The following is a 24,731-nucleotide window of genomic DNA, read 5'->3' on the forward strand; positions in this document are numbered from 1 at the left end:
GCAACATATATATTTTTCTTTTTAATGGGTAAGCTGGGTCAGTCTGGAACAGAAAATTACATAGGCCAGTATTATTGTGGAGATTTTTTGATGATAATAAATTAATTTATTATGCCTCCTAATGTTTGATTAGTTTATTTTGTTATGCATACTTGAGAATTACTTTTCAAGAGATATATATAGCCAATTATAAGAGCTTTATTACTAAAATGATGACATTTGTTTTATATGAATTGCTATTGAAATCTTAACATTTACTTACTTATGGTTGGTGGGTCAATCTAACAAAGCTAATAACTAGAAGCTTACTAGATGCTAAGTTAATAACTAGTAATCAACTAATAGCTAGGTTGGATCGTATTTGTCGATAACTGATTAATGAACCCATTAAAATGGATACTAAATAAAAAAACAACATAACACTCCATGTAAAATTGTACAGGACTTTATTACAAAAAAAACCATTAATGAATCATTAAAATGTGCTAAAGTAAACAAATAGACATATATTCATTAATAAATATTATTATAAATAATACATTTTAAATAATACAAATAATGTAGCGCTCTCTGTGCAGCACGCAGAAACATTTTTGTAAAAATTGCCTTCAGTGATTCACCCCTAGAGGCCGCTCTCATAATGACAGCAGTCCTGTAGCTGGAAAAACATGGTATGGATTTAAGTGAGAACTAGTTTACAAGACAGAACATAAATAGCCTTATAGCTCCTAAAGTGTGACTTTTCTAGGATTCCCAAAGGGTTCAGCTGGAATCATTATTAGGTAATAAAATGTATTATATAGAACTAAAGAATTTTGTACTTAGGGATATTATCATGACCAGGACTTGGTTCATATAAAATTAGTGCAAAAAAAAATAAAAATAAAAATATAAAACAGAGAAAATAACAGGACACATAAGGAACCTAATAAACAGGTTGACAATATACATGGGAAAATAAGACACAGGTGGCAGTAATGATATAAAGAACAGTGAACCTGAAGAAAGCATGAGGGAAACAATAGGGGCCTCTAGTGACCAAAACACAGCATAACAAACCAGGCAATTTAGACCAGCTGATTTATCCAGTCTGTGCTCTCTCCTTTGAGAACCTCTAGCCAGGTCAGTGAACAAAATCAATTTCCGGTGCTAAAAATACAGACTGCAATGAAATGGCAGAAAGGCAGATTGTAAACATTCCGATTAGATTTAAACATTGTGTAGTACGCACATTGTCTTCTGTATTGAGTGGGTGGTGGGGGTTGCTAGTTTGAATGGGATGAATAAAACAATATACTGCATGTAAGGCTATACCACCATGTGTAAAAATTGTTGAAACTGATTGGTCAGCAGGTGTGCAGCATTTCTGTACAGTGGATCCAAATGTAACACAAACGACAGCTTTATATAAGCAAACTCATTTAAATACAATATTGTAGCAGTTCATACATCAAGACTTGTTTGTCAGACAAACAATTCACAAATAATTAATTTAAATTCTGCCGTTAACGTGTAATCTCGAATGTGAACCAGAACATGAGACATGAGTGTTCTTATGAAACAGAACAGGAACCAAATAACACCATATTATATGCCTCAAGTGTCCTGATTTACATGAATATAGCACAAAATGGAACAAAACCAAAACATTTATTTTGTTTTTGTGCCCAGAATCGTCCCTGATTATTTCACCTGACAATTTATTTTTCTTTATTTTCTTCTAGTTGTGATGAGGAACTAAATTTCTTGAATTACACGTGGATGTCACATGGTTACACGTGGAATATTTATCTTACTCAAACTTTAGAGAACCAGAGTCTCTTTCTCTCAGAGGGTTAAATCTTGATGGACAGGAGAGGACAGCCCGGGGGCTGTGGCTGAGTGGGACTGCATGATTTTCAGTGTCTCCAACTGAGAAAGCATCTGTGATCATCTCAGCTTTTCTCTCTCTCTCTCTCTCTCTCTCTCTCTCTCTCTCTTCCTCTCACACTTTGTGTCTGACATGTTAATTCGCTGCCCGCTCTCGCTGTTCTCTCATTATTGCAAGTTCTGTAAACCCATTCATCCGGTCATTTTCACGTCTCTCCATCTCTCTGCCTCCTACTCTCTCGTTCTCTCCATGTTCCGCTCTCTCTCTCTCTCTCTCTCTCTCTCTCTCTCTCTCAAAAAAAAACCCCAAAAAAGAAATCCTGTGAAACTTAGAGGCTGAGTGTTTACTCATTTGCATTACCTCAAGGATATGATATTTATAGCTGACTGTATTGACTGTGTATATATTGCAAAGACTCAGAAGAAGAATACAAACAGAATTTATTTTCCTTAATAAGAGGGTACTATAAGACAAACCCCTCTCAAAAGAGCTGGCGATATGCAGAAAGCATCCAATTTACAGACGCTCAATAATTTTATCATTTACATTTTTTTAAAGATGCCATTAATTGTGTAAAAATTATAATAAATGAATCGAACAAGGAAAAGGTGCTGCGTGCTTTAGTCCATTCCAGCAGCAGTGTCCAAATGTATTTCCTGGCAAAATGCAATCACAATCTTTTGTCTGACAGAGAACTGATTCCACACTTCAGTACTTTTTATACTGCAGCTTAATTCAGTGAAATGCCCTGTTGGTGCTGCCATAGTTCAGCGCCATTGACTAAATCCACACGCTTCCATGCGATATACAACCAATTATTGTATATTTATTTATTTCCAATGATGCATGCTTCCACAGAAGTCCCATTTCATATTTTAAATGAATGAATGTATTACCCATAGTCTTACAAACCCAATTTGCCCCAAAAAAAAAAAAAAAAAAAAAAAGAATGCAATGATTTTCTAATTTCAAATAGATTATTTTTTTTATATATTTTAGGGAAATGTACTATTTAAAGAAAACATTTTTTTAAATTTGATAGCATAGCAACAGGTCTCAAAAGAGTTATGACAGGGCAACAAAAGGTAAAGTAAGTGTTAGTAAAAAAGACACTATTTTTCAACTAATTAGATTAATTGGAAACAGGTCAGTAATATGATTGTGTATCAAAAGTGTATTTTATGGAGGCAGAGTCTTTCAGAAGTACAGATGGGCAGAGATTCACCAGCCTGCGAAATATGTGCATAATGTCAAGAACAAATTCTGAGAATCTAGGAAAATCTCGGTGGAACATGGGCGAAAATCAATATTGGATGTTTGTGATCTTTCGGCCTTCAAGTGGCACTGCTTAAAAAACATGCATGATTCTGTAATGGAAATTACTGCATGGGCTCAGAAACGCCTCCAAAAATCATTTTCTGAAAACACTGTTCACTGTGTTATCCACAAATGCAGGTTGAAGCTCCATCATTCAAATATGAAGCCATATGTTAACATGATCCAGATACTGCATAATTTTCTTTCGGCTAAAGGTTATTTAAAATGGCCTGAGGCAAAGTAGAAAACTGCTCTGTGATTAGACAAATCAAAATTATTTTTGGAAACAATCGCCACCGCATCCTCTGTATTAAAGAGGAGTGGGACAGGCTGCCTTATTATCAGCATTCAGTTCAAAACCTGCATCTGTGATGGTATTGGGAATGCATTAGTGCCTTTGGAACAGTTTGCACATCTGAAAAGGCTTCATCAATGCTGAAATATATATACAGGTTTTAAAGCAACATATCCTTCCACCCAGACAATGTCTTTTTCATGGAAGGTCTTGCATATTTCAGCAAGACAATGCTGCATCAATTACAACAGCATGGCTTCATAGTAGAAGTGTCCGGATGCTGAACTGGCCTGCCTGCAGTTCACAAATTGAAAGAAATTGGTGCACCATGAAATGCTAAATATGACAAAGAAGACCCAGAACTACTGAGCACCTACAATTCTGTATCTCAGCGGTCCCTGACCTTTTTTGCGCCACGGACCGGATTAATCTCAGACAAAATTTTCACGGACTGGCTTTAAGGTGTGGCGGATAAATAAAACAATTTTCTAAATATAATAATAAACGTGAATCCACTGTGTTGTTTTTTGTTAATTTTGCTGGCTTGGGGATTTTAATTTAGCATTAATGTATTTATGTGTTACCAGCCGGAGCAGCCTTTTTAAGAAGGTAGTGGATGTAGGTAAGACATGAGACAGAGGCAAGCATCTTAACATGCATCAAGAGTGAGTCATAAATAGATGTGGCAGAGAGAATCAGGTAATTTTCCTAAAAAAAACATCGTTCCGAATCAGATAATAAATCAAACGCAATTAATGTAAGTTATGTATTCTTTCTGTGCGGCCCGGTACCAATTGACCCACGGACTGGTGCCGGTCCGCGGCTCGGGGGTTGGGGACCACTGATGTATCCGACACAAATAGGATAACATTCCTTCCTTCCTGACAAAACTCCATCAACTAGTTTCCTTAGTTCTCACACATATATAGGCTGATGTTAAATAAAGAGAGTATGCTACACAATAGTAAACATGCCCCTGTCCCAATTTTTTTTGTGATGTGTTTTGTGATTTGAAAAAATGAATTATAGGTCTATTAAACTTGCAAGTCATTCCATTAATTTTACATTTTTCTCTTAAAAAAAAAAAATTTGGGTTGTATTTGCAATATTTTTTTACAGTATGTCACATTAAAGAATTTGTTGACGCAAATCCAGATTCTGACACAGAAATCCCAGGTCTGTTCTGTGACAAATGCAGGTGTGACAGTAGAGTGAATTTGCCCTGATGAAAATACTTCATGATAATGTGTAGTCAGTGTTCTGTAATTAATTATAACATTAACAGTAATGAAAAGTCAATTTTTAGTAAATGTGTGGTTTCTTCCTATTTGTACAGAAGTTCAGAAAGACCCTGCAACACTAGCATTGTTGAATATACATACTTAATATCTGAGAGTTTGTTACCAGGAAGTACCTAGCACAATGGTAGATTTGACCTCATAACTTCAAGGTTGTGGGCTTTATTTTGAGGTTGTAAGGTGTTTCATTTTATTTGCTTTATTTTCAAATGAGATCAATAAAGTCCATTTGTCCAGCTTCATGTTTATCAGTAATAGACCATTTTCCTAATTAGTCTGTTAGTTAGGAAAGTGCTCTAGAAATCTATAAATCAACTATGCAATCATGAACACTACTGACAATAACACCAGTGGTTGATGAATCACAGACTGGGCATATCTGGCTGCCAGTTTATCATTCCCAGTTTCATATGTTTTTTATATGTTTCTAAGGTTTATTTCTCTTTTTTTCCAGTATATGACAATAGGACAAGAAAAACAAACCAGTTTGCCTCACTGACCAAACATTTGATTATATAGAGTAATTTTTAGCTGCTGCTGTGTTATTCTTTTCTGAAATAGGCACACAGAGTAGGGCCAAAAAAGCAGATGCTATTAAAAAAAAAAAAGCAGTGTGTATAATCTGTGTATTAATGCAGTCATGCTTCATGATTTCCAAACAAAAATCTCTATCACTTTCTATTTTTTCTCACCACCTGTTGTTGAATGTTAAGCGTTGTTTCCCTTCATTTTCGGCAACGTGCGTTTCTGTCAGACGGATCATTGCTGAGTAATTTGTGTCTTGGCAGGAAACACATTCTGACGCCGCAAACGCACCACTCGTTCCTAGTCCCTTTTCAAATCGTTTATCATCTTTTACGCTATCTCTGGCAGCTGGTATCTTTCAGGGTGATTTCTAATGGATTTTCCACCATCCAGATGTGAAATGTAATTAAGTCTTAATTACTTTAAATGTTTGTCTTATGTAAAAAGTGTAGTCTAGATGAAAAGATAAAAAAAAAAGATGATTAATAATTAGGTCACTTGCTTAATGACAATATTCTTTAGGTTTGGATTATTCAATTATTCAATTCAGTTTTATAACCCAGCCATTAGGGTTGCACAAGCCAGTGCACTCTTAGTGCCGGTCCCAAGCCCTGATAAATGGGGAGGGTTGCGTTAGGAAGGGCATCCAACGTATAACATGCCAAATCAGATATGCCGATCATGAAAGAGAATTTTATACCAGATCGGTCGAGGCCCGGGTTACCAACGACCTCTACAGGTATCGTTAGCCAACAATGTACCGGTGGATATTGAGCTACTATTGGCTAAATGCGGAGAAGGAGAGAAGGAAGACGACTACAGAGATGGCAGGAAAAGGAGAAGTGTAGGAGAGTGGAGGTTAGGATTGGTACTTTAAATGTTGGTACTATGACTGGTACAGCGAGAGAGAGTTAGCTGATATGATGGAGAAATGCAGATATGTTGTGTGTTCAGGAGACCAAGTGGTAAGGGACTAAGGCCAGGATAATTGGAGGTGGGTGTAAACTGTTCTATTATGGTGTGGATGGAAAGAGAAATGGTTTAGAGGTGATTCTGAAGGAAGAGTTTAGTAAGAGTGTAGTGGAGGTGAAGAGAGTTTCTGATGAACGTGAAGCTGAAAGTTGAAGGCGTGATGATAAATGTCATCAGTGCTTATGCTCCACAAGTTGGCTGTGAGAAGGAGGAGAAGAAAAAATTATGGAGTGAGTTAGATGAATTGGTAGGAAGGGTACCTAGAAATAAAAGATTGGTGATTGGGGCAGATTTAAATGGGCATGTAGGTGAAGGGAACAAAGGTGATGAGGAGGTGATGGTAGGTATGGCTTTAAGAAGAGGAATGTGGAAAGGCAGATGGTGGTAGATTTTGCTGAAAGGATGGAAATGGCAGTGGTGAACACTTATTTTAAGAAGAAGGAGGATCATAGTGTGACATATAAGAGTGGAGGAAGGTGCACACACGTGGACTATGTTCTATATAGTATATGCAACCTGAAGGATATTGGAGATTGTAAGGTGTTGGCAGGGGACAGTGTAGCTAGACAGCATTGGATGGTGGTCTGTAGGATGGTTTTAGAGGTAAAGAAGAAGGGGAGAAGAGTGAGGACTGAAAAAAGAATAAGATGGTGGAAACTGAAGGAGGAAGACTGTAGTGTGAGATTCTGTGAAGAGGTGCGGGATGATTGGGCAACTACTGCAGAAGTGATAAGGGAGACAGCTAGAAAGGTACTTGGTGTGCCATCTGGAAATAGAAAGGAGGACAAAGAGACATTGTGGTGGAATGAGGAAGTGCAGGACAGCATAAGGAGATAGAGGTTGGCAAAACGGAATTGGGATCGACAGAGTGATGAGAAAAGTAGGCAGGAGTACAAGAGGGATGCAGCAGCAGGTGAAGAGGGATGTGGCGAAACCCAAGGAAAAGGCATATGAGGCGCTGTATGAGAAGTTGGACACTAAGGAAGGAGAAAAGGATTTGTACCAATTGGCCAGACAGAGGAACCGAGCTGGGAAGGATGTGCTGCAAGTTAGAGCAATAAAGGATGGAGATGGAAATGTGTTGACTAGTGAGGAGAGTGTGTTGAGAAGATGGAGGGAGTATTTTGAGCAGCTGATGAACGAGAAAAATGAGAGAGAGAGAAAAGGTTGGATGGTGTGGAGATGGTGAAGCAGGAAGTGGATAGGATTAGTAAGGAGGAAGTGAGAGCAGCAATTGGGAGGATGAAGAGTGGAAAGTTGGTTGGACCGGAAAGTCGGTTGGACCAGATGACATACCGGTAGAAGCATGGAGATATTTAGGTGAGATCACGGTGGAGTTTTTAACAAGATTGATTAACAGGATTTTGGAAGGTGAGAAGATGCCTGAGGAATGGAGAAGGAGTGTGCTGGTACCGATCTTTAAGAATAAGGAAGATGTGCAGACCTGCAGTAACTACAGGGGAATGAAATGATCAATCACTCATTACATTTTTGGGAAAATTGGAGAAGAGTGGCAGGAGTGATTTGTGATAGAAGGGTATCTGCAAGAGTGAAAGGGAAAGTTTATAGGACTGTGGTGAGACCTGCGATGTTGTATGGTTTAGAGACTGTGGCCCTAAGTAAAAGACAGGAGGTGGAGCTGGAGGTAGCACAGATGAAGATGTTGAGGTTTTTGTTGGAAGTGACGAGGATGGACGGGATTAGAAATTAGTTTATTAGAGGGACAGCACATGTAGATCGTTTTGAAGACAAGATGAGGGAGGCGAGATTGAGATGGTTTGGACATGTGCAGAAGAGGGACATGGGGTATATCAGTAGAAGAATGCTGAGGATTGAGCAACTAGGAAGGAAAAGAGGAAGGCCAAGGAGGCGATTAATGGATGTGGTGAGGGAAGACATGCAGATATTTGGGGTGAAAGAGGTAGATGTAAAGGACAGAGGGGTATGGAGACGGATGATCCGCTGTGGCGACCCCTAATGGGAGAAGCAGAAAGAAGAAGAAGGTTCAATTCATTTTTATAGCAATTTTAACAATGTATTTGTCCCAAAGCAGCTTTACAGAGATAAAGAGGTTATAAAATATGAATTCATGAGTGCCTGTAAATATATTCCTTATAAGTTTATCCCTATTATGTGAGCACCTGATTTTGTTTATAAAATGCTCCAACATATATATATTTGTTGTTAGTACTTTATTTTTCTTGACATGAATTGCTGAAATCAGCTGAATAGTGAATAGTGGCTTAGCCAGTCATGGCCCAACACTTCTGAGTCTGCTTTTTAAACAGCAGTAAAATAAACATATTGCATGAATTATACAGCTAAAATTTGAAAACACCTAGTATTTTATGGTTTATAAGACACATGCATGTTCCTTTTGTTTATATGCAAGAAACTAAGTAAAATTTAAAAACACATAAGAATTGAACAGTGAATAACTGGAAGAAAGTTTTGTGGACAGATGAGACCAAAATTTTAAATTCTGGCTACTTATGTAAGATGTAGAACTAAATAGAAGATGTTCGCAGACAGCTTCACACCCACAGTCAAAAATGGAGGTGGAAGCTTAATAGTTTGGGGTTGTTTTGGAGCAGGGAAGGTTGGAGTACAGCACTGTTCTGTGCTAAAATGGCTACCATTCCATAATTTAAAACCATGCATCTGTACTGCAGCTAATGAAAACCTACTTCATCATACTAGAAGACAATGACCAAAGCATAAATCCAAGCACTGTAAGTAATATTTAGAGAGAAAACAGTTAGCTAAAGTGTTATCCACAATGGAATGGCCTGGCCAGTCACTGCAACTAAATCCTATTGGACTGCTATGGGATGAACTGGATCGCAAGGTCAGGCATGACAAAGTATTTCAGCTGAATGTTTGCAGAAACTAACTGTCTGATTGGCATAAGTGTGTAAAGCTGTTTTTAATGCTATATGAGGATTTTTCACTGAAAATTTTAACATCGTTACATTCATATCATCAAAGTAACTCTTCATACCATTAAATTATCTAGTTTGTTGCATTATAAACCAAAGAAACTTACAACTTACTTATATATATATATATATATATATATATATATATATATATATATATATATATATATATATATATATATATAGTTGACTCAAATAAATTGCATTTCAACGAATGATCAATTAGTCAAACCTGTCATGGCTTGAGCAAATGATTATTGACAAATATTTGCTAGTTCGAGCCCTAATTGATTCTACATTCTAAGTATCATTAGGATTTGGTCAATACTACTACAATCAGCGCTGCTTATTGATTTACTGCTTTGTCATTACTCCCAAACCCCATATCAGTTCCTTCATTATATAAAAAAGCTGTCGCTAGAAAGGCATCCTTATTTTGGTATTTTACAGTTTTATTCTAAATTTAATTACATTTTTTCCAAATATTTACAAAAACTATTGAATTAGATAAAACGCCTTGGCTTTGATTACACAATGTAAATATTTGGCTACTAGACTGGCTACTAGAAAACTTCTCCTTGCTTTTCCTTTTGGAGAACCTCTCAAGCTGCTGAACAAATCCTTCCCAATAAAACCATTCCTGCCATGCTTAATGGTATGGATGTTTAAATTGTCTGGTTGTGAAAATGTTTTTGATTTATTTAAGATTTAGTGCAAAACTAAAAGTAGAATCTAGTTTTAAATGGCTTTAAAAAAAAATAATATAAAAAGCTTCTAACAAGTTCTCTCATCTCTACAGTACCTCTGCATTTCCAAAGTAGTGCTGTGAGTCAGAGTATGCTTTGGGGTATTTGTCTTCTCCCTGTCTAAATATCTTCTCCCCTGTTTTATTTTTTCCAACTGAAGACTTGGCAGCTCTAAGAATTTTAGAAGGACAGAAAGAAGACAGTGTGTTCCTTTTGACCTCTACAAGCTGCAGAATCTTTCTGGTTCTTTTATCCAGACGTGCAGCTTCATGTTGACTTGAACCAAAATGTAGAAACATTTTACTACCAAACCTCCAAATCAGTTGATATTCACCAAACATGTGAGCTCCCAATTATTGGGACATATTATCTTAGCACAGTCAGTTGCTCAATTCAGAATAGTTTATTGTTGAACTGCAGGGACATACCAAGGTGGACCCATGATGGACATGTATAATCATTTGTCATTTATCTGGCCTTCAGAGAGGCACAATAGGATTGCACTCATCTGGGACTAGACGAGGGATAAGTGAAATTGGGTTCCAAGAGTTTGATTGCTATATGGTGCCTCCAGGGATGTGATATTGGCGTTTATTGCAATAGTAATAAAGGCCTACATTTTATCATGATGCAACATTCATCAGGTTATATTAAGGAGTTCATGCTTACTTTGTTGAAAATTACAGTTAAATAACTTTTGCAAATTATAGAATTGTTTTGGGCATGAGGAACTATAAAGCTACTGTGTTCTATAAAATGTTCTATAGTGACGAAAAGGTTTTAAGGGACTGTGACCTTTATACCAATATGTGCTTAACTATGAAGGTTTTACTTTCCTTTCTGTTACTTCCACTTAATATGAAGGCTAGTTTCTAGAGTGTAACTGTCGAGATTTGTGTTCATTCAACTAAAGAATTGGTGAGATCAGTTGCTGATGTTAGGTAAAGAGGTCTGGGATTCAATAATTATTATTATTTTTTATTTAATTATTGGGGTTGAGTCCTGCTTGATGCGGACATTAAAGATTTTCCATTTCAACCTTAACACAGTTTTCATGAAACTCACTTTGCTTTTGGGCTCTTTAATGAAACAGCAAATGAAGGCATTCTACACAGTTGTGAGCTGAAGAACCACACGAGTGTTATAGCCCGAGGTGCACAGTGCATAGTGTCGCATTATTCACATGTATGTATTATTCATAAAAGCGTTTTTCCTAAATTGGGTAAACATTCCGACGAAATGCATGTGAATAGATAAAAAAGATCCCAATGTACATTAGGGCCCCAACACCAACATTGACCCGATTAGAAAGCAATCACACATTAGGGCATTTGCTCCGGGGGTTTAATAAAGTCGCTTTGTTTACATCATTTCCATAAATAAATCTTTTCTCCAGCATGAATAACAAAACTGTTTCCATCATGCATTATCTCTAATCCTGACTTTACTCGTTTACAACCATTTTCTTGCTCAGAGCCAGGTTTTGAACAGACTTATTTACATTGGAAATCTACTTAGTGCTCTTCATGGAGCAGCCCATAATGAAAGAAAATACATGTACATTTTAACCTTGTAGGAAAACCAAAAATTAGCTTTTTAAAAATAAAAAATAATAAAACACTCCAAAAATTTGTTTTGTATTATTTAACTATAGGAAAAAGCATGTGAAAAGAAATATTCAAGTGAAAGAAAGAAAGAGAGAGAGAGAGAGAGAGAGAGAGAGAGAGAGAGAGAGAGAGAGAGAGAGAGAGAGAGATTTGTGTGTGTGTGTGTGTGTGTGTGTGTGTGTGTGTGTGTGTGTATGTGAGTGTGTGTAAGGGAGAAAGGTGTAGTGAATGTATATTTCAAAAGGGAGTAGGTCCCAATAGACTGGCCAGATATAACTGCAGATAACAGATGAGGCTGAGGCGAAGAAGACTACAAGAAAAAGTACCTTGTTCTGTCAGGATGCTTGACGTGTGTCAAACAAATTAATCATGATATGATATGTTATGGACAGCTGGGGCACTTGGATTATAAGACTTCTTATGTATCTGTGCCATAAGCAAAATTGTCACCCTATGATTGCATAACCATATATAGCCTCTATGTCACCCTCATGCTTTTTTTTTCTTATTCTCATCCTGTTGTGAAGTTAATCAGGTGAGGTTCACCAAAGTGCAATAGAATTGTGTAAAGAGTGCACGCTGTGTGAAGTAAACAAAAAATGAGCAGGAGGCATGACTGCTGGCAAGTGGATCATAATCTCCTTTTACAGTGTTGTAACAAACAGTAGTTGGCAGTTGGCAGGAATTGTGAGTGGCACGATGAAGTGCTAAACACAGAGGAGCTGTAGTACAGCTGACTCTTAGACACTGACAAAGTGGCTGCTTCTTATTCTCAGCGATCACATGCTGCTTAAGAAGGTGTATGATACTTAGGTGAATGTAGGCCATATCTCTAATGTAGGCCCAGGGCCAGCGCTAGCTATAGGCAAAGCAGGAAATTGCCTCTGGCCTCAGGTTTGGAGGCGGGACCTTCATAACCGTAACAAACCTATACACTAGTTTACAAATCAAGATGGGCAGCTTGAGACTAGGCTCTTTGTCCATTGGATATAAAATAACTGTCACTCACATGAAGTGGAACCAGTTAATATTACCCTTTAACTGTGGGTCCCCACCCTCTGATTGCATGAAGAGACTGTGTGTACAGTGATGAACAAACTTTTTTGCATGCTGATTTGATGCCACTGAATCTAATGCATCCCTCAGGGGCTGCTAAACGAAAAGCTAAACATGCACGCAAAGAAAGTGCAGTTTGGGATGCAGAGATGTGAGCTGTCATCATGTATTTTTGGATTATGATGAATTATTGAAATAAAAAGCCTCATTCTGTCGCCAGTGGAAGATAGATCATTATTTGCAGCTGGTACATTCTGAGTTCAAAACAGCGCGAGCGCCACAGCACTTTAAGTCTTTAAATTTGCGCACGTACGCCACTTTCAATCTGAGCTGTAGAGCGACTGTACAGTGACATTGCGTCAGTTGCTGGCTTTCAAAATACAAAACAAAGCAAAGTAAAAGCTTGTAAATAAAAAAAGCTTGTAAATAAAAATGAAAATTGCAGCTACACTATATGGTCAATAGTACTGGGACACCTGACTTTCCTATCTACATGTGGTTCTTTCCCAAACTGGTATCGAAAACTGAAGGCACACAATTGTACTGTGTGTCTTTGGTTGCAGAAGCGTGAAATTTTCAATTTACTTGAACTAGAAGACTCAAACCTGTTCCAGCATGACATTGTCCCTGTTGACAAAGCAAACTCCATGATGATATGCTTTGCATGGGTTGGAGTGGAAGATCTCCTGTTATAGAGCTCTGAACACAACCCTATTGAAACCCAGGCCTCCTCACCTCATCTACATCAGTACCTGACTTTACTAGCAGATTTTACTAGTCTGAATGAGAGCAAACACACTACAAAGGTTTTGTGGAACATCTTCCCAGATGGGTGGAGGGAATTCTTCTTCTTCTTTCGGTGCTCCCATTAGGGGTCGCCACAGCGGATCATCTGTCTCCATACCACTCTGTCCTCTACATCTGCCCTTTTCACACCAACTACCTGCATGTCTTCCCTCACCAAATCCATGAACCTCCTACTTGGCCTTCCTCTTTTCCTCAAACCTGGTGGCTCCATCCTCAGCATTCTTCTACCAATATCATGTCCAAACCATCTCAATCTCGCCTCCCTCACCTTGTCACCAAAACATCCTACATGCGCTGTCCCTCTAATAAACTTATTTCTAATCTTGTCCATCCTTGTCACTTCCAACGAAAACCTTAACATCTTCAGCCTGGCTTCCACTACTCTTTCCCATAACTTCATGTTGTGACTGATCAGCTTAATTCCCCTGTAGTTACTGCAGGTCTGCACATCTCCCTTATGCTTAAAGATCGGTACCAGCACACTCCTTCCCCATTCCTCAGGCATCCTCCCACCTTCCAGAATCTTGTTAAACAATCTGGTTAAAAACTCCACTGCCATCTCTCCTAAACATCTCCATGCTTCTACAGGTATGTCATCTGGTCCAACCGACTTTTCACTCTTCATCCTCTTAATTGCTGATCTCACTTCCTCCTTACTAATCCTATCTACATTCTGCTTTACCAATCCACATCATCCAACCTTCTCTCTCTCTGATTTTCCTCATTCATCAGCTGCTCATAATACTCCCTCCACCTTCTCAACACACTCTCCTCACTAGTCAACACATTTCCCTCTCCATCCTTTATTGCTCTAACTTGCAGCACATCCTTCCCAGCTCGGTCCCTCTGCCTGGCCAATCGGTATAAATCCTTTTCTCCTTCCTTAGTGTCCAACCTCTCATACAGCTCCTCATATGCCTTTTCCTTGGCTTTCGCCACATCCCTCTCGCCTTCTCCTTCTTCGGCCAACAGTAGCCCAATTTACCCTGTCGGCTAACGATACCTGTGGCGGTCGTTGTAACCCGGGCCTCGACCGATCCAGTATGAAATTCTCATTTGTGATCCGCATATTTGATTTGGCACATGTTTTACGCTGGATGCCCTTCCTAACGCAACCCTCCCCATTTACCCGGGCTTGGGACCGGCAAGAGTGCACTGGCTTGTGCCTCCCTAATGGCTGGGTTAGATGAGTGGATGGAATTAAAAGAAAATTGGGACTAAATGTGGAATTCGATACTCAAAAAGCACTAACCATACTTTTAACCAGGTGTCCACAGACTTTTGGCAATAAAGTGTAGGTGGCCATGGTCAGGGAGTAATAAGAAGAACCGGTCACATTTTTCATATTTTTTCTAGTGTTAACCTTAGTTAAATTTGAATTAATATGCACATTGAAGTAAATATACAGAAGTACTGATAACAGGTTTTGTATAAATAAAAATGTTAGAAATTATATTAGTTTTAAGTGCTTTCATTGATTCTGAATGTTGGAGAGAAGGAAGCTTCGGGCTTCCAATATAACTTTTGCTCTGCATGGACCACATGGACTCCAGGCCATTAATGAAATAATGCCATAACTGCAGGTGCCATAAGTACAGAAATCCTGGAGACAATAATGAGATTTAAGGCAATACAGGGTAAAGCATCAATATAGATGTAATTTAAGATTTCCTAAAATGGCAAAAACATTTTCAGACTCTGGTAAAAACATTTTACCCATGCCATCTGACACAGGTACATGGGCAGATCATTGGCGCAAAATCACTACATTGTTCTCAAAAGAAGATGTTTTGGGACAACAAGGCTACCTTTTGTGTGTGCGTTTGTGCCTTCTTTGAGTCTTTTGGTGATTTGAGTACTTTGAGTGTTTCTTATCACCTTCAGCATCTTGAGTAATTATTTGCAATCTGACCCGCATAAGAACGTGATCAATAGGTTTTTTGTTACAGTACATCATTACTATTTTGAGTGTACTCATTCTCAATAAAGTCCAGCATCCACCTTTATTGTGATTTATTTTATTGGGAAATACATTATCATGTAAAGACAGCATCCAACTAGATCCAAAGGAAACCACCCTGGTTTCTGGTTTAGATAAGAAGGAAGTAGAAAGGAAAGTTATGCGTTCAAAACGTGGGTCACTTTGGGTTGTTGAAGACTGTAAAGTAGTGGGAATCTTTTAATACTATTCACATTTCATGGTTATGGTCACAGTTGAGTCACAATTCTAAGGCACAAGCTCTTTTTGTAAACTTTATTGCTTTTTTCTTAAGTGGTTGCAGCGGTCACTTCTTTGCTTTGTATCTGTAGCATTGTAGTGACATCGTCATAGTAAATTGAAAAGATCAAACACACACTCGTGGCCTTGTTCCTGTAAATGTAGCATAAAAAAAAGATCATTCCTTCATTGATTCATTTTCTTTCTATTTGTAAATGTGCTTATTTTTAACAAATCCCTTTATTCTCTTTAACAGAAGAGTGAATATGAGAAAACATGGGATACATACTGTAAACCTGCGACAATCAATGTGATAAAAGTTCACTATGTTTATTTTGTATGTTTAAACCAAATAATATGTGCTATGTGTGAGAAATTATCATCTTTTTTTGTTTGTTGTCCTCTGTAGGGGAAGAGGAATAAGCCAGGTTTGGATACAGCAAGTTCTCCGGATTCTGTGTCAGTACGAGGCCGAGGTGAAAATAAAGCCATCAAGTAGGTCCTTCCTGAGTGTGGATATGTCAAAACATATGTTCATTCTGAAACAGTCTCATACATGATGCACCGAAACTTATGCCCAAGAAATGAAACCAAAGATCCATAAACTACGCACTGATTTATGAACAAGGTCTGGCAGAGGACTGTATCGTTAAAATAATTAAAACATTATGCCGTTTGGGGAATATTCTAGCTACGATAGCAAAACACAGGGAATTATCTTTTATTAGAAAAAGTGACTGTGTAAGCAAATTAGCATCGATGAATAGCAGTTATTATATTTGTGCAAAGTCTGATTTTTCAAACCGAAGATGATCAGAAAGTTCCTTAAAAATTGACTAATGACTGTAAATTTGTTAGTTTTTAATTGAGTCCTGTGTTTTTTTTTCAAGGGCCTAAGACTTTTATATGTATTGGTCTAAGTGATATTATGATTTAACAGTTTACAAAGACAATGAAGGTATTGTTAAAGAATAATTTACAATTTGAAGAACAGTGATTTCTTTCTCTCTCTCTCTCTCTCTCTCTCTCTCTCTCTCTCTCTCTCTCTCTCCATAGTGATCTAGACAGGGACTTTTGGAACAACAATGACAGCAGCAATGTTCAGCAACGGTGGAGCTCATACCCTCCTAAAGAGTTTCTCTTGAACATGTCTCCTTATGCTCCATATGGAGATCCACGTCTAACGCCCAAGTAAGTGTATGTCTGCTGCTAGAGTGTTGCTGATCCTGAAGAGAACTGGAGGATTAGCTACAAATTTTCTTGGCTTCCCGTTTTAATTGCTTAATTGAGCTCGTTATCTGGGATGGAGAGAAGGAGAGTTCTCTCTCTCTCCTTCTCTCGCTCTACATCTCTCTCTATCTCTCCCTCTCTCTCTTGTTAGCTTGCCATGCTCTCCGGGTAAATCAGCCTCTAATTGAAAGCGGGCTATAATAGATGGAGAACCCTGGGATGGAAAAGAATGGCACCTCCCCTTTATTTTCTCCTGAGCGCCTTTTTAATTAGCACCTTCGTCTCTCCAACATCTGGAGCTGAACGATGAGCCAGCACTGCTGCCTGAAAAACTAGAAGGGCCAGAAGTTTTAATATTATTCACCTAAAAATGTACTCTGTGAAAGTATAAACGAAACAGCTTTGGCATTATGTAAAATAAGCACATAGTGTTTACATGAACTGTGTTTTTTATTTTTATTTTATTTATTTTTGTTTTTGGTGACACAATGCATATGGCAAGCCATAATTTAGCCCTAACTTCGGACAACATGAGGCATTAATTGCTATAATATACGGCATGACCCTTAAAAAATAGCAAAACAAGTATATAGTATTGGTACAGATGAGCAAATTGTGCACAGCGAAATACAGATGATATAAATACACAAGTTAATATGGAGAAATTAGCCACAGGTAATCACAATTAGGAAAGTGATATCCAGACAAGATACAATTCAGGTGTGAAGAGATTGTAGTGAGTCACTGATGGTATTTTAGGACTTTGTTTAGAAGCCCTTCACTTTTTTCCCCCATTTTTTTTATGTTGCAGCCTGGTAATACAATCATTCAAATTGATTTTTCTTTCTTTATATTCTACAGTAAGTGCCCCACATAGGTAATGCAGAATTCTAGAAATGTTTGTACATAAAAGATTAAATAAAATGGAAATATCACAACCTTGACCACTTGCCAAGTCCATACTGCAGAAAAACACCCCCGATGCATGAAGCTGCCACCATCATGCTTCACCTTTGGCAGGGTTTTGGGCAGGTGATAAATGGCTCATGGGGACGTCACGTCGTTATAATCTGTTATAGTCCAACAGAACGCCGTGAAGTCACCACCAGAGTGACATAAATACCAGGAAGCTATAATAACACATCTGGTGGAGATGGCGCAAGAGTGAAGGAAGCGCTCCCAAGGATGCAGGGAGTGTGGCATGAAGATGCAGTGTCTTGTTCCCTCAGGGAACCAGGGTTACATACATAAACTAGAGAAGTTCCCTTTCAGGAACTCAAGCTGCGTCAACAATATCCTAACAAAAACATGGTTATTGGACACCCAGTCCCATCTCAACAACAACATTGGTTTTTGACACTCATTCCCAAAGCTCGAGTTACTGAAAGGGAAAGTCTCTAGGTTAGGTTCTACTTACTTTTCCGAAAGGAGTGGGGACGCTTATTGACCATAAGCGTCCTTCATATTCATTGTGACAATCCAGTCCTCTGACCTGATTTGGGACGTGACCTGTTTTAAGGTGAGCATCTTGAACCTGAGTCTTAATAGAGAGTGATTCAGCTGACATAGATCTAAAATCGGATGCAGCCCACCATCCTTCTTAGTAAATAAGAAGTACCGGGTGTAGAACCTGGAATCTCTGTCTAGTGGAGGGACCACCTCAATGGCCTCCTTCCCTAAGAGAGTGTTTACTTCCTGTTCCATGACCAGAGCCGGCTCGGGTCCCATCAGAGTGGGACACACTCCGTTGAACGAGGGAGAACAAACCCCCTGAACTAAATCGAGTAGCCTCTTTCTACAGTGTGCAGGACATATTGAGATAAGTCTGGCAGGTGTTTCCAGGCTGCCAGATAATCGGTTAGAGGAACAGTCTCTCGAGACTGGTCTCTGGTACACCCCTTAGCAGGCGTGCCATGTGGCCGCTGTAGGGGCTTCCTGAGAGGCAACAAGCCCCCAATCCGCTATGTTCCCAGGCAGAAATTGAGGGAGGCACTCGCTGGAGATCACTGTGCCCTGAAACACTACATGGGTCCATAACGCCACCGATTAAATCTTTGCCTTCGATTTACGGCATTGCCAAACAGGCCAATGGGAACTACGGGGGCATCCAAAAAAAATGTCCCTGTCAGAAAGGTCTGACAGAGTAAGCCAGTGGTGCCTCTCTGTGGCTACCAGGGCTGACATGGACCAGCTGATGGCCCTAGCAGTCTCCTTGGTGGCCCTGAGAGCTAGGTCTGTGGCATGACGTAGCGCTCAGACATAGTCAGCCCCTGTAATAGCTCCCTCATCCAGCCTCCGTAGCAGGTCACACAGAAGCATTCCCAAAGCATTGTTGATGCTGCTCGAGTTCCTGAAAGGGAATGTCATTATCCTGGGCACCTCTCTCAATAAGATCCTTCTCCCTGATTGCTTCATTTTCCTGGGCATCCAGCTCTTGGAGGAGTCCTGGTTGTGCCAAACTTTTTTTTGTAGCCTTCCCACATTTGTGCATTGCTTCTTCAGGCAGTTCCTTTGACCTCATGACTTGTTTTTTATTGTGATATGCATTATCAGTTGTAAAGCTTTCTATAGAGAGGTGTGTGCCTTTCCAAATCACGTCCAATCAATAAGATTAACTCTAATCAGGGTATAGAAACATCTCTGGAATGTTCAAGAGAGTAGCTGAGCTATTTTTCAGGTGTTGTTGCAAATGGTCTCTAAATACACTCTAGGTACATGTGATATTAAATTTTTTTATTTATTGCAGACATTTCCAGAATATTCTGTTTTCACTTTGTCATTATGGGGCACTGAGTGTAGATTAATTGGAACAAAATCTATTTTAATAATTGTAGTGTCAGGCTGCAACATAAGTCAAGTCAAGTCAAGTCAAGTTTATTTGTATAGCGCTTTTCACAACAGACATTGTCTCAAAGCAGCTTTACACAAATCAACAGTGATGGTGAATGGTGTGAATTTGTCCCTGATGAGCAAGCCGTGGCGACTGTGGCAAGGAAAAACTCCCTTAGATGTTATGAGGAAGAAACCTTGCACAGTTGAAAAAAGTGAGAGGGTGTGAGGGTTGGGAGCCAGATCTTAGACAGTAGGAACCCAAACATCGAATTTGAACATATAAGCTTGTGATTCAGTTGACCAAAGCCGATTCTGTAAAAAGAAATTCAAATGAAATAAATGTTCAAGTTCCAGATCAGCTCCTAGACCAGTTCCAACCCTTTTACCTTCCCTTGCTAATGTTTAAGGGTTGCCCACAAACAAGAAACCTTAGGGAAGGAGCTGGAAGTGCCATAGCCTTTCTTTTCTTGAGTCTGAAAAAACAACAACAAAATACAACAAAATACAATACAATACTTCTTTACAACTCTATGAACTCTGATGTCCTCTCATCCTCCTAACTCTAACCCCTAATCCATACTGCCCTGACCCCTGACCTTAGAGCCGTAGTGCCACATTGATGTTGCAACTTTTACTAATTTCCTCAATCCTGTTTCTTTTTCTTGCAGGTTTTATTGTGTTGTGTTGTTTTGTTTCCATCTGTGTGTTTTCTGCACTATACTCGCCCATAACACTCATTTTGCAATGGGGGATACGGTGGGTAAACCCCTAAACATTCGAGGCCTTCAAATATTTTGACTGACAGCATTATACCTGTCTAATTACATCTTATTAGATTTCCTCAAAGCAGAGACATAGACCATTTTACATGATATGAGAGTGGGGTTTACGTGCATTTACCCTCCACTACGTCCCAATTAGTTTTTTAAACCTTCAAATCAAATTTTATTTGTCACATACACATAAAATTTGATTTAAAGGATTAAAAAACAAACCTTCTACCTTCTAACCGTATGTTATTTCTTTTTTTTTTTTTGTTTCAGATTTTAGCTTCATATAGCTTTTTTTAGTAGCATTCTCATTAAATTAAGCATTATAAGTCTAATGAGGAGCAGCATTTCAGTGTCATTATTCTATAAAACATATTTACAAATCACCCAGATACCACAAGTTTAATGTGAAAACAGAAAACAAACTGATGAGCTTGTCATATTTGCAGAATGATCACACTTAAACTGAACATAGCTGTTAGCCTTTGACACTTATGTAATCAGAAACCTTTCGTCATGCTGCAGTGTGTTTTGAGGCGGCATCATACTTCTGCTTTTAAGCTATGAAGTTATTTATTTATTTATTGATTTATATATTTCAGCGTCTGAGTCATTGCGTGTTGAGTTTTGTGTGTTGATCTGAAGCTTTGTGCCCCGTGGTTGTCCTGGATCTGTCGATCCTGCTTCTGTGTGACTCTACTGTGTTGTCTGTGTGATGTCCAGGTTGAACCTCGATCCCTGCATCATAAGACTGACATAACTGTGCCATTAACATGGTTTATTATTAAATCCTATCACATTCAAGGATATTGAGGACAATGTACTGTAGGTCTGATTGATTTAATTACTTAAAATAAAGTTTTAATAGAAGTATTTGTGAATTTGGCATTTTGTATGCCATTATTTCACAACTTTTCAGGAAGATACTTAGACATGCAGCAACTCAACGAGCGTACAAAAAGTATATTAATGAGTCACGAAACTGCACTAGAATATCTGTTCGCTAGACAGCAGTTAGCAAAAATTTAGTGTACCACACAGACTAATGTGAGAAATGGCATCAAATGTTATGACAGCTGTTATGACAAGGGGCTGCTAGTGATAACACCATAATATTTTTACATATTTCAGAAAGAGATGATACTTTTGGGAGCTTGTGGGAGCTTTCCAAAATATAGACAAAAATGGTAATTTGACCACTTCAGCACTAGCAAGTCAAAAAGCATGCTAACAAAGAGCCTCATACCTAGCCAGATGATTATCTTTTATGTTGGGCCTCTTCAGAATAAAGAAGAGTAATTAAGACTCCTGCTATTACATGCTTATGTCAGTCTTACAATGTAGGTTTCGGGTCTAGAGTGTTCAGGCTTTATTTTATATATAAAACTGGCTAATAATCGGTGGAGGGGTCTGGAGTCTTGCTCAGAGGAGCATGCATGTAGTGTGCTTAGGGTGGGAAGTCAGGTATTTTGAGTGCATACTTTCTAAAGAACTGTTTCCATGCCGACCATATTCCTCTATGTTCTTTGCCTTTAAAGAATGACAATAGTATACTGTAGCAGGAAAAAAAGACCAAATATTTTGGCAAATGGTTTATACTAGCATGAATTATATTTGTAATAAGTACAAAGTTAGACTCTTAGAATTGCAGAATTGTTTAGCCGAATTGTGTAATGTAGGACAGGGGATTGGCATCAGACTCTAGGACTCTAGGATTCGTCTCTGGTTTGGTCGATTTTGATGAATTCGTATTTCTTTTTGCCTTTTTTTTTGTTGTCCGTCTTTTTTTGTGTGCGTCCGTTCACCCGTCCCTCCCGTTCTTGTTCTCCTGGCCATTTTTAGTGGCTCATTGGAGAAGTGCGAGGCGGGTGGGGGGACAGGGGCCAGCCCCAGTCGCAGTGACAGCTCCAGGAGTGTAGAGGCAGGAAGCAGCAAGGCTGGGAAGTGGCAAACCATCAAGAGCCACATGCACTCCGGCATCTTGAGGCCAAGCAAGTGAGTGTCAGCAATAGGGGCAAGATATAAGATACAACCTGAAAGATTACATTCTCACTGACCAACCAATGAGTGGGTTTTTCACCCACGTGATTCGATTCATATTCTCCTGAAATTAAAATATGTTTGGTTAAGCATTAAGCATGCACTCAGTCAAGACATGTTTAGTGAAAGGAATTTTAGTAAGTATATTTTTCTTACTTACATTTTTCTGTCAAACAAATGTTCGAATTGCTTCCTACTTGCTTCACATTATGCTGTTAAACTATTGCATGGCAGGGACTCTGAGCTCCTGCTTGGAGCTTGTGATGCATGTGATGTGCTTGTGTTCCACATGCTTATAAGCTTTTTGTCAGTCTTCACAATATATAAAGCATTAAACATCTTTGCTGGTCAATTTGTATACAGATTTTTTTCTTTTTTTTGCAATTCGAGCAGTCAGTTCTGCTCAAACATTCAAGTCACACATTTTCAACATTAATATTTAGCTTTATAGCAATACACTGGAAGGTTTCTAAGTAATCATTAAAATACACACTGAATAAAGCAAAAAGGTTAATACATCAGTGCGTTAGTGCACAGTCACAGGGTCACTTGAACTTCCAGATCATCCTTTTAATCAAGATTGTATTAAACTCATCAAGTGTTAAACTGCCACCAGCTCGTTTAGTTTCTCACTGAATTGTAATGGATTTGTAAAAAGCAAGACACCTGAAATGTAGCAGAGGTTTTTAAAAAAAAAAAAAAATTTCCTTTTGTGTTAATAATGTTGTCAGAATACTTATCATTATTACATCCAAGCCTTCACTCTTTTCTTCAGTCCTCCAGCGCTCTTGATTCTCTCTCCTAACACATTCTCCTCCACTTCCATGTTAGTAATTGGGTTCTATTTTTAGGAAGATACTGTATGAGTTACTCTGACATTGCCAGTCTCTCATTGCATTTCATTCGTTTGTGCTGGCAAGAAAGAAAACCTGCGAAATTCTAGAGCTTTTGCAATATTTTTTTATTCCTCGGGAGAACGTTGGGCTGGAGGAATGAACATGATGTGAAGGAAAAACTTTATTTATTTACTTTTTTTTTTTTTTTTTACGGTTAACTTCCTTATGCTCATGCATGTGAGGTATTCACTGAGCATTCCTATACTAAAAAAAAAAAATCCTTCTGATAACATTTATGGAGGTTACAGTCGAATAAAAAAAATCTGATTCCATTAGCAAGAACTGTTTTTTTTTTTTTTTTATCAGAAACATTTACTGAAATAACGTTCCAATTTTCTCAAGAAAAGTCATTAAATTGTTAAAACACATGCGCCTCAAAACACAGCATGAATCTGGCACCCTACCATTTAAACCACCCGGGCTGCTTTAACAAGGATTTATATTGATATTTGTCAGGAATCATGCTGAAATTAGTTGCAGATATTTATTACTTTTTTGTAGTTTATGCATAGAACTAATTTTTTTTTATTGAGCTCACTGCACAACAAACATCTTCCTTAATGATTTTTATAACCTGAGAATGTGAAATAGATCAAGTGAAGTTTAAAAAATGCTAGTTATAGTTTATGCGAGTTTTAATTTAGCAAGAGATTTTTTAGCATTGGCTAGCTGGAGACAAATATCCAGCCTGGAGTCATATACAGAAGAAAAAAGTACAGTATGATTAACCATGAGAAAACAAAAAAAGTCAGCTTAGATTTATTTCTTTTTTTAAGGATGTTGGAATGTAATTTTGACATATTGCTGAATCTCAGGAGCCTGCTATTTGTCAACAAAAGCATCCCAGCTGTGCCCTTTATCAAAGCATTTCACACATCCTTCTGCATTTTCCATTCTTATCCCTACAGCCACATGGAGCATATATTTATTTTCTTGGTTCCTAAAAAATGGAATTAGCAGTTCTTGCTAGTGCACTCAGAAGCGAAAGTACTGACTCACCTAATCAATCTAACATACTTGTGTACTCAGTGTTAGATTGTTTAGCCTGACCCGATTCCCCAGTTTACCATTATGAAAAATGGAAAAGCAGCCTCTTTCTTTACGCCTGTTGTGTGATATAATGAGAGAAGGGCAGTCAGAGGGCAGAGCCTGAGTTATTGCTGACATTAATTCACTTTGTAAAAGACACTGATTGGGGCTGCTGCACTGCCGGAGTGATGTGACAGAAATACGGCATCGCTTAACCACAGGGTGCTAAATTCTGCGACAGTCTTAACATCGTCAGAGCGGCTCAGTCAGTGTTTACACAGAAA

The 24,731-nt window shown here is 38.4% G+C and overlaps 1 protein-coding gene across 4 annotated transcripts in view; it reads left to right on the forward strand.

Moving 5' to 3' along the window:
• Positions 1-24,731, forward strand: part of syt7b (synaptotagmin VIIb) — a 142,349-nt gene that overhangs the window by 76,516 nt on the left and 41,102 nt on the right. For 2 of the 4 annotated variants that reach the window (XM_046857440.1, XM_046857441.1), the window contains exons 3-5: positions 16,060-16,145; positions 16,707-16,841; positions 22,325-22,477. In XM_046857440.1, coding sequence (XP_046713396.1) covers positions 16,060-16,145; positions 16,707-16,841; positions 22,325-22,477 — 374 coding nt within the window. The remainder of the gene's footprint in view (positions 1-16,059; positions 16,146-16,706; positions 16,842-22,324; positions 22,478-24,731) is intronic. The other 2 variants (XM_046857442.1, XM_046857443.1) reach the window with 1 other exon arrangement.

This window comes from Silurus meridionalis, chromosome 9 (genome assembly GCF_014805685.1).
Source record: "Silurus meridionalis isolate SWU-2019-XX chromosome 9, ASM1480568v1, whole genome shotgun sequence".
NCBI classification, from domain to species: domain Eukaryota; kingdom Metazoa; phylum Chordata; class Actinopteri; order Siluriformes; family Siluridae; genus Silurus; species Silurus meridionalis.